General features: G+C 55.4%; 1 protein-coding gene across 1 annotated transcript; it reads left to right on the top strand.

The window, feature by feature from the left end:
• Positions 1 to 1,867: 1,867 nt before the first annotated feature.
• LOC125448890 (collagen alpha-2(XI) chain-like) lies at positions 1,868 to 3,810 on the top strand. Its single transcript, XM_048524440.2, has one exon. The coding sequence runs from the start codon at positions 1,912 to 1,914 to the stop codon at positions 3,808 to 3,810; it is 1,899 nt and encodes a 632-aa protein (XP_048380397.2). The 5' UTR covers positions 1,868 to 1,911.
• The last annotated feature ends 6,821 nt before the right edge of the window (positions 3,811 to 10,631 follow it).

Below are 10,631 nucleotides of genomic sequence, written 5' to 3'. Positions count from 1 at the left end.
AGCTTGTTCCTGACTATCTCCATATCCTTTAGCCCTCAGTGCTATATCCCAACGCCGCCCCCCTCAACCCGTTGGCACAGTGGCTCAGTGGTTAGTGCTGTAACCCTCACAGCGCCAGGGTCCACGGTTCGATCCCACCCTCGGGCGACTGTCTGTGTGGAGTTTGCACGTTCTACGCCCCCGTGTCTGCGCGGGTTTCCTCCCCGCAGCCCAGAGATGGGGCAGGTTGGCTGTGGGAAATGCAGGGAAGGGTCTGGGTGGGATACACACTTCAGCGGGGCGACGTGGAGTTGACGGGCCGAGTGGGCTTGCTTGCAGAGGATACGGATTCCACAGACTCACCACGTTCTGGGCGATCTCCTCATCTCAGTCCAACCTGGTATCTTTAAGCTTGTTCTCCCATCTCTCTCTCTCGCAATGGCTGCCTCTATCCATTGCTTACAGTCTGTACCTCGCTGCCTCTCCCCCTTCTGCCTCTCGTCCTTCCCTCTGGACAACGGTTTTCTGAGAGGGTGACTGTGGGAAAACGAACAAGCGTGTAACAGTAGCCAGCAGAGAGCCAGCTCGGATGCCTCCTTCGGTGTCACTACACTACAGGTCCCTCTCCTCACCAGCAGCAGTCGAAGGCCATTCTGCCCGTCGAGCCTGCCACCTCCCCGGCCATTCGATACTATCCTGGCTGATCTCAGACTCACCTCTACATCAACCCATTGCTAATTAAAAAAAACTATCTCCTTAAATTTACTCCCTATCCCAGCCGCGGTCTGGGGTTGGGGGGGGAGTACTGAGTTTCACCGATTCACTAGCCTTTAGAGGACGGTCATTTCTCCCCACCTCGGCCCTCTCCTTTATGCTCGAGCCGCAACCTCTCGTTCCAGATACTCCCCCCAAGGTCAGGAAGTGAGCGGCCCACGTCCGCTTCGTCTGTCCCCTTCCAGCACCTTCCCCAACCACAATTAGATCGCTGCCCCCTTAACTTCAGGGAGAAATCAGCCTCTCTTGGAGATGAATCCTCTTTGTCTCTGAGATCCCAGCTAGGGGAAGCTGGGATGAGGGCTGTCAAATGCGCCATGCAGCCCCACACACAGAGCAGTGAGGGTCTGGTTCCCAGAGAGAGAAGGGAGCTGATGGTCTCCTAACATCATCACCAGACTGTTTATCCAGAGACCTGATCATGTTCTGGGGTTCGAGTCGTGCCCCGGGTGGAATTTGAAGTCGATCAATATCTGGAAATGATGACGAATGTGCATGGATTGTCATGGGGGCAATCCCCATCCCATTCACTCATGCCCTTCAGGGGAGGGGAGCTCTGCCATCCTTACTCGGTCTGGGCCTACACGTGACTCCAGACCCCCACACAGCCATGTGGTCAACTTTTAGATGCCCCTGTGAGCGATCAAGGAACGGCAGCCCGGCCAGCGCATCGGAGGCCAGCCACTCGCGTTTGCTACCGGCTCTCTGAGTCGGCCGTCCCTGCATTTCCCACCGCCAATCCACCCTGAACCCTCAGAGTTTTGGGCTGTGGGAGGAAAATGGAGCATGCAGGCAGGCAGGGGCGGGGGGGGGGGGTGGTGGTGGTGGTGGGAGGAGGAAGAGAACATGCAGACTCCCATGCAGGCTGTTGCCTGAGGGTGGGATAGAACCCAGCGGTGCTAACACGCTGAGACCCAAGGAGTGAAGGAAGGGGTGGTTTAGGGAGGCGCTTCCAGAGCTGAGGGCCCTGGCAGTGGTATGGCGGGGGCTGGGGGAGCAGCATGGGAGGGTCGAGCAGCTGGAGGGAGGGCAGAGGAGGGGTATGCCTGGCCAGGAAGGGTCTGGGTCAAATATTCTGACCGTTGTTCTCTCTTTGTTCTGACTTTGCAGGAATAAAGATCTGCTCAGCCGCGGCTCTTCCCCTCCCCGAACTCGGGCATGGCAGCCGAGCGCAGGTACAGTACCCCCTGTTTGTACGAGCAGAGGGTGGGCCAGCCCGAACTGGCTGAGGGCAAGGTAGCGGCTTGGCCCAGGGCCCTCGGCAGCCCCGAGGTGGTGTACGACCGTATCCGGGACCGCGAGCGAGCGCTACCTGCTGGCCACCCTTGGATGACCACGGTGGAGGCAGGGGGGGAGGAGGAGGAGGGTGGAGCCGGCGAGGAGGAGGAGGAGGACGAGGGGGGGCCCGAGGGCTACCACTGCCAGATCTGCGGCTACCACGCCGACCAGCTGCAACCCTTCAATGTCCACCTCCACTCCGCCCACCCGGCCGTGGTGCTGCAGGAACTCTATGGGCTGCTGGACCTGACGGGAAGCCCTGTCCACGGCCTGGGCCCTTTCGAAGGCCCCATCCCCGGCCTGGGCCCTTTCAGAAGTGCCGAGCCCAACCAGGGCCTGCCTGGAGGCTCAATACCAAGCCAGGGCCGGATGCAAAGCTACAGCCCGCCTGGAGGCTCCATTTCTGGCCGTGGCCCACCGGAAGGCTCCATTTCCAGCCACGGCCTGCCCGGAGGCTCCATTTCCAGCCACGGCCCACCAGGAGGCTCCATTTCCAGCCACGGCCAACCGGGAGGCTCCATTTCCAGCCACGGCCCACCGGGAGGCTCCATACCCATCCACGGCCCGGTCCATGGGGATAGCAGGAAGCCAGACATTGTACAAATCGATCTGACTGGAGAGGACGAGGCAGGAGAGCAGGGCGCGACCTCGAGGGGACCGGCCCGAGATCCCGGCCTGGAGCCAGGGGCCGAGGGCAGCCTGACTGAGGCCTTCAACCACTTCCCGTACCCGAGCCCAGAGGAGATGGCCCAGTGCGGCCAGTCAGCGGGCCTGCCGGCTGAGAGCGTCGGGGTTTGGTTCGCGGTGCAGCGGCTGCGCCATGGGATTAGCTGGACCCCCGAGGAAGTGAGGGAGGCCCGCCTCAAGCTGTCCGGCAAGCCTGGCACCCTCCGGATGACCGCTCCTCCCCTCGCCCCTCCAGCGCAGGCTGACGGCCGCCAGGTCCTGGCCCCGGCCTGGCGGAGGGGGCCCGGCGGTGGAGCTGCGGGCCTGCTCCCCTTCCTCCGCCCTGGGAGCCCCCGGAAGGCTCACACCTCACCTGATGGGGCCGATTCACCTCCCCTGGCCCCCGGTGAGAGGCGCTGCACCAAGGCCAAGGCCGAGTTGGCCGCCCCGAAGGGCAGCTTCATCCGACGCCGCTGCCAGGACGAGGAGGAGGAGGCCAGGAGCCTGCAGGCCCGGACGGGGCAAGCTTCAGCCTGGCTCAGCGACAGCCCTTGCCGTCCCGGGGGACCCGACTCACAGCCATGCCCAGCAGGGCCTGGCGAAGGCTGCCCAGGGCTGGATTCGGAGGCCGACCCCAGGAGGGCGGCGGCGGCAGGCCCGGCCCCGGGCCGCCCCAGGAAGACCAAGGAGCAGCTGTTGGTCCTCAAGGCCTTCTTCCTGCGCTCGCGCTGGCCCAGTGGCGCCGACTACACCCGGCTGGTCGAGCGCACGGGCCTGGCCCGCGCCGACGTCATCCAGTGGTTCGGCGACACCCGTTACGCCCTCAAGAATGGCCAGCTCAAGTGGGTGCACCGCCCGCCCTGCTCCCTGGGGGCCCAGGCCGGCCTGGTGTCACCACGGCCGGGAGAGGGGGAGGGGGAGGACGGCCTGGCTTCGGCTGCCTGCTCAGCCGAATGGATCTGCCAGAAGGGGGGCTGGAGGAAGGCGAGGAGGAGGAGGAGGAAGAGGAAGGCGCTAGCGGTGGGGAGGGGTGAGGACGGGGTGTCCGGGGAGGAGGGCGAGGGGCGGGAAGGCTCAAGGGAGAGGAACCAGATTGTCAGAGAGACCCTATAATCCCTACCCCCCCCCCCCCCCCCCCAACCCTGGCAGCCTTGGGTTTGGGTCCAGTTAAGTGGGCTGTGGGTGGGGAGGGGAGGAAGGTGGGTTTGATGGTGGTCGTTACAGTGTGGAAGAGGCCCTTCGGCCTCTCTGGTCTGTATTGATCAGCCCACATTAACCCCGCATCTCCCGCGTCGCCCCCAAAACCCACAGAGTTGAAAGTTCTCAAGTGGTCAGCCAGTTGGGCGTTCCCCACCCCGGATATCCTCCCAGGTGGAGGTGTGTTTCCAGACAACCCCACCCCACCCAGCCTTCGGGCGTCATTTCCAATGGGCACTGACTCTACCTGGTTGGAATTTAAGGGTTGTTGGTGGGGGAAGAGTTGGCCAGTTCCTCGGGGTTTTGTGTGTGGTGGGGTTGGGGGGACGGTGGGTGGAATCAGATTTTCCCAGTTGACAGGGCCAATCCTACCTCATCCCTGGGCAGCGCTGCGGGGGGGGTGGGGGCGAACCTTTCAGTCCCATTCCGTCTTCCCAGTGAGACACAGGAGTGGGAAACAGGCTGTTCGGCCCCGTTGTCGCTCCTGTGCCGTTCAGTGGGACGGTGGCTGGTCTGATCATCCTCAATCCCCACCTTCCTGCTCTGCACCACCCACCCTCTCGAATCTATCGCGGCCTCGAATACCCTCGACGACCCAGCCTCGAGACTCCCACCCCCCTCCACAGTTAAGAATCCCACAGATTCACCGCCCCCCCCCCCCCCCCCCGCCCGCGGAGAGAGAAGAAATCCCTCCCCATTCTCCATCTTCAGTGGGCAGCCCCCTTGCTCTGAGATGATGCCCCCCGGGTCATGGGCTCTTCCACACAAGGGGGTAACAACCCCTCCTCTCAGGTACCGCCCCTAACCAAATCTTCATCCGTCACACTTGGCCATGGGGTTGGGGCTCTCTCAGCCTTTGTAGGAGGCCCAGCTGTGTAGCCCTACCACCTTCCTGATGTTTGGTTCCCTGGCCCAGTGCGGTCTGCAGGTCACCTTGCCCTCCCCAGCCTCTCTCTTGTCTTTGGGAATGGAGTCTAAGACCCAGCTGGGAGACATCACCCCCTGACCCCTTCAGATGGCACTGTGGGAGTGAGTCCCCATCTCCAGCCATTGGCTGGTGGGCGGGGGGGTGAGCTGGTCTGTTTCCCCACAAACCATATGTGTGTGTGTTTCTCGGGGTGGCAAGCCACAACAGGGTGAGGTTGGGGGAGGGTTGGTGGATGCAGAGGGAGAGTGGAAGGTTTTGGGGGGGGGGGGGGGGGCATCGGTGGGTTGGCATCTTCCGGTGGTGGGCTTTGACAAGCGTAGACAGGAAGGAATGGGTTGTCTACAGTCCCTGGCTCCCCCGGGGGGAAGTGCCGGATTTTGGGGGTGGGCTGGATGTAAACCAGACCTCCTCCCCCTGAGATGGGGCGAACAGCGCTGGGCGCTCGCCCCTCCAGCCACAAAAACCCCTTCTCGTTGTCCCCACTACCCCACCAGCCGGGAAAGCCTGCCCCCCCTCGGCCAGGAAGATCGCCGGGCCACTGCTTCCTCCCGCTGCCTGCTCAGACTTTTCGCTCAGTGAAAATATCAATGGGGCACGGGTCTGAGCCAGGCTGTGTCCGCCTAACCAGAGTGCGATTATTTGGGACAGTGATGAACTGATGTGATTTCTACGAATTGGAAGAAAAGGTGGGATTTGGAAAAGGAAGAAAAGTCTTTTATAATACAATCCACCTCGACTGTGTGTCTGGTCATTGTTTCCTCTCTCTCTCTCTCTGTCCCAGGCTCCCTGGGACGGGACTGAAGAATAAATCACCCAGTTCCCCAGGGGTTTAGTTGGTTTCGAAATCGATGGGAGGGATAACTGACGCTGACAACCCAAAGCTCTAGCCCCGGTTGGGGGTAAGGACGACGAAAGAGATCTCAACCCTCTCAGGATGGCCACCACCCCCAATCATTGCACCCCTCTGCTGGCCTCTTAAAACAGCGAAGGCGGCACATTGATGGGGAACCGCCGCCTCTGCAAACCAGAAGAAAATACCCCGGGGAGGGGGGGGGGGGGGGGGGGCAAGTGACGACGTGTTTGAGATGGGGCGGGGGGTAAGGCTGGGTGGGGGTGTTGAGGGAAGGAGGTTCCAAGCTTGAGAGCCAGGCCCTCGGCTGGACAGAGGGCCCACTGGAGGTGTAGTGATTCAAACAGGGCTCACACACGGAGCCTGGCTTAATGCGTATTGTTTAGAGGCAGCACATGGTCAGGCACAGAGTAAAGGTACATCTGCTCTTTTATACTGAAAGTAAAGCTCTCTCTACACTGTCTCTCCCCCCCCCCCCCCAGTCAAACACTCCCAGGGACAGGGACAGCACAGGGTTAGATAGAGTAAAGCTCCCTCTATTCTGTCCCCCCCATCAAACACTCCCAGGGACAGCACGGGGTTAGATACAGAATAACAAGGCCTGTAGACAGAGCTTCAAACTGTATTGCCGGGGGGGGGGGGGGGGGGGGGGGGGAGAGAAGGGGGTCAGCTGCACAGAAAGTCAAAAGTAAAGAAGAGAGCAGGACGTCTATTTAGTGATGATTCTGATTGCTACCAGCAAATAAAAGGGGACAGAATGTGTCAGGCTCCCTACAGTGTGGAAGCAGGCCATTCGGCCCATCAGGTGCACACTGACCCTTCAAAGAGCATCCCACCCTATTCCTGCATTTCCATGCCTAACCCACCCTAGCCTGCTCATCCCTAGGCAATACGGGAACAATTTAAGCACGGCCAATCCACCCTAACCTGCATGTCTTCAGACTGTGGGAGGAAAACCACACAGATGCGGGGCAGAATGTGCAAACTCCACACACATAGCCACCGCCCAGGGGTGCAATCAAACCCAGGTCCTAGCACTGCAAGGCATCAGTGCCATCATATTGCAAAGAACTATAAAAACACAGGGGAATTCAACCATAGAACAAACTTCAAGGTTTTGTATCTTAATGCGTGAAGCATTCGGAATAATGTGGACAGCTTATGTTGAGGTCAATGAAATGAGGGTAGAGTTGGCTGAAGTGAACTGGACGGCTGAATTAGCAGAAATAATTGTAAGCAAACAGTGGCAGATACTTGTGATAATTAGAGAATTCAAGACTTTTGGCAAAACATAAATCCCAGTTACGGAGGAAAGATTGTAGGAGAGGGACAAACCAACAAACAGCTAACTTCCTCAAGGAAGACGCTGAGGAGAGTGTTGAGTCGCAAGAAATTCTAACAGGACTGGACAGGGGAGGATGTTCCCAATGGTGGGTGTGTCCAGAACCAGGGATCACAGTATGAGGTTGACCATTTAGGACAGAGATGAGGAGACATTTCTTCAACCAAAGAGCAGTGAGCCTGTGGAATTCATTACCACTGGAAGCAGTTGATGCCAAAACACTGAATGCATACAAGAGGCAGCTAGCTACAGCACCTGGGGTGAATGGGGAGAGAGCAGGATCAGGCATGATCGTGAAGAGCGGTGGAGCAGGCTCAAAGGGCCGAGTGGCCTCCCCCCTGCTCCTGTTACTATGTAGAAAGCCCATAAGGAGGTAAAAGCTGAAGACTGGGATAAACTGAGAATCCAGGAAAGGAGGACTGAAAAGATAATGAGGACAGAAGATAAACTACGAGGGCAAAATAGTGAGGAATATAAAGACTGACAAAAGGAGCTTCTTTAAATATATAAAAAGGAAGAGTGAATGAAGTGAACGTAGGAAGTGAATCTGGAGAGATGTGGAACAAGGAAACGGCAATGCTTTGCACCAGGTCTACACGGTAGAGCATACTTCAAACATCCCATTCATACTAAAGGGTGTGGGGAAGGAATTAGGTGCCATTGCTAATACTGTTAGATAAACCAATAGGGCTAAATGCAGATAAGTCACTTGGTTCTGATGGCTTGTATCCAAGGATTCTCAAAGAGGCCGCCACAGAGGTGGTGGATGTATTGGCTGTAATTTTCCAAAAATCCTCAGATTCTGGAGAAGATTGGATAAGATGCAAGTGTGACATGACTGGGTAACCACAGGCCGATTTGGCTAATGTGTATTGTTGGAGAAGCGTTGGAATCAACAAGTAATAGCAGAGCACATGGGAAATCATCCAATCGAACAGAGTCACCATGGTTTTGCGAAAGGGATATTGGCTCTGACTAAAATATTAAAGGTTTTTAAAGAAGTCTCAACCAGAGTGGATGGAGGGGAAGCAGTAGGTATGTTTTATTTGGACCTCCAGAAGGTGTTTGGCAAGGTACCTCACAAAGGGTTAAGATTAACGGCAAAGGTGTTGGAGGTACGAATAGGGAACTGGCTAATAGCCAGGAAACAGTAAGTGGGGATAAGAGATAACAAAGTGTGGAGCTGGATGAACACAGCAGGCCAAGCAGCATCTCAGGAGCAGGAAGGCTGACGTTTCGGGCCTAGGCCCTTCTGATACAAGTGGGGATAAGGTTTTCTTTTGACGTCGGCAACCCACGATCAGTGGGGTTTCCACAGGGATCAGCGCTGGGACTGCAACTGTGCACAATACAAACAACTTGGAGGAAGGAAGCGAACATACTGTTTGGAAATTTTTGTAGATGAAATAAGTGGAAAGACATATTGTGAGAGGGACACAAACGGTTTACAGAGGGACGGCGATAGGTTTAAGTAGATGGGGGAAAATATTGGCAAACGGAGTATAATATGGGGGGAAAGTGAAGTTTCATTTTGGAAGGGAGAACGAAAGAAAAGAACAGAATGTTAGTTAGAGGGAGAAGAACTGCAGAAAGCTGCTACTCAAGGGATTGGGGGTGGGATACTTGTGTACGAAACACAGGGGCAGCAGGTGAACTGTGAGGTTAATGGAATATTGTTGGATCTTATTTCATGGGGTTGCAGTATAAGAGTAGAGAGGAGAATGATCAACTTTGATTACATTGCATGGTGCAGCAAGCTCAAGGAATTTAATCACCAACTCATGCTCCCATGTCCTATGTTTCTAAGCTTTACTCCTGTACAAGGTGTGTGTGAGACCACATGTGGGGTACTGTGAGCACTTTTGGTCCCCTTATTTAAGAAGATATATAATTTCATTGGAGGCAGTTCACAGAAGGTTCATTAGGATGATCCCCGGAATGGAGCAATCGCTTTTTCAAAATTCACTCAGGTATCCCTGGCAGGCCAGCTTTTATTACCCATCCTTACTTGCCCCTTGAACCGCTGCAGTCCATGTGCTACGGGTTAGGGTTATGAGCAAAGGCTGAGACTCGACTCACTGCAGTTTAGAACAATGAGGGGTAGTCTCATTGAAACATATACGATTCCTAAGGGGCTTGACATGGTAAATGCCGGGTGGATGTTTCCCCTCATGGGACAGTCTAGGACCAAACAACACAGTCTCAAAATTAACTGAGGTGAGAAGGAATTTCTTCTCAGAGACTGAGAGTCTTCAGAAATCCTTGCCAGAGACAGCTGTCAGACAGAATCAGTTGGGGAATCAAAGGTTACAGGGAAAGGGTAGGAAAGTAGACATGAAGAGTGTTGGATCAGCCATAGGTGTACCACATGACCAGAGGTGTAGATACAGTGGACAGCCAGAGACTTTTTCCTAGGGTGGAGGTAGCTATTACGATGGGGCATAGTTTTAAAGTGAGTGGAGGTAGATATTGGGGAGACGTCAGAGGTAGGTACTTTACTCAGAGGGTGTAGGGGGTGTGGAATGCATTGCCAGAGAGGGTAGTGGAGTCAGCCTCATTAGAGGCATTTACATGGCTATTAGATAGGCATATGGATGATAGTATAAGGTAGGGATGCAAGTTAGATAGACCTTAGTATTAGGGTAGGCGTTTGGCACATCGCGGGCCGAAGGGCCTGTGCTGTTCTATGAATCATGGGGCAGGCTTAAGGGGTTGAATAACCCACTCTTGTACCCATTTCCTGTGGTCTAAAGCACCCCCTACTCTTTTAAACTGAAAGTAAAGCTTCCTCTACACCAGGACAGGGACAGGACGGGGTTAGATACACAGCAAAAAAACCCCTCCTCAGTGGCCTCCATCAAACACTCTCAGGACAGGAATAGAACGGGCTTAGATACAGAGTAAAGCTCCCTCTACATTGTTTCCCCACCGACCAATCAAAACACTCCCGGGACAGGGATACTGCGAGGTTAGATGCAGAGTAAAATTCCTACAGTGTCCCCATGAAAGATCCAGAATTTGCACTTCATTTGCCCGCTCAATTTGTTTATATGCGTGTCCAGTAGCTTTTCTCGGAGGCTGCGGGAGATGGTGCAGGGCCGAGAGCTTTAGATTTCGTAGACACTTGGGACTTGTTCTGGACGAGTAGACTGACAGCACCTCAACAGGATCAGGAACTTGCTGGCCAGTTGGCTAGTGCTGCTCGGGCTGTGTTGATCTAAGTTGAGAAAAGGGAGTTGGAACTGGATTGTAACATTAGATAGAAAAGCCCAGGTACATAAAGAATTGCAGTCAGTGTTAACAGTAAGAAATATTAAAGTTAGCGCAGACAGCTGAGGTATGTTCAGGCAACTAAATGAGAACATGATGAGGGACAACTGGCATGGACTTGGTTCCAAAAACTCTTGTCTATAAGGTCTTCAAGAAAGAAAATTGGGTCTAGTTGATCAAACTCAGTGCTCTCTATCCTGGGACGTCACTACAAGAGTTATTTCAGGGTAGTGTCCTAGACTCAAACATCTTCAGCTGCTTCACCAATAACCTTCCCTCCATCATAAGGTCAGAAGTGGGGGTGTTCACTGATTGTTTAATAGCCTTCATGGCTGCAGGCATGCTGA

This window comes from Stegostoma tigrinum, chromosome 43 (assembly GCF_030684315.1).
Source record: "Stegostoma tigrinum isolate sSteTig4 chromosome 43, sSteTig4.hap1, whole genome shotgun sequence".
NCBI lineage: Eukaryota > Metazoa > Chordata > Chondrichthyes > Orectolobiformes > Stegostomatidae > Stegostoma > Stegostoma tigrinum.
The sequence above is the reverse complement of the archived record's forward strand: the minus strand, read 5'-3'. Positions and strand labels throughout refer to the sequence as shown.

What these genes read in the sequence shown, in the direction of transcription:
- LOC125448890 (XM_048524440.2), top strand. Translation starts at nt 1,912, where the DNA reads ATGGCAGCCGAGCGCAGGTACAGTACCCCCTGTTTGTACGAGCAGAGG.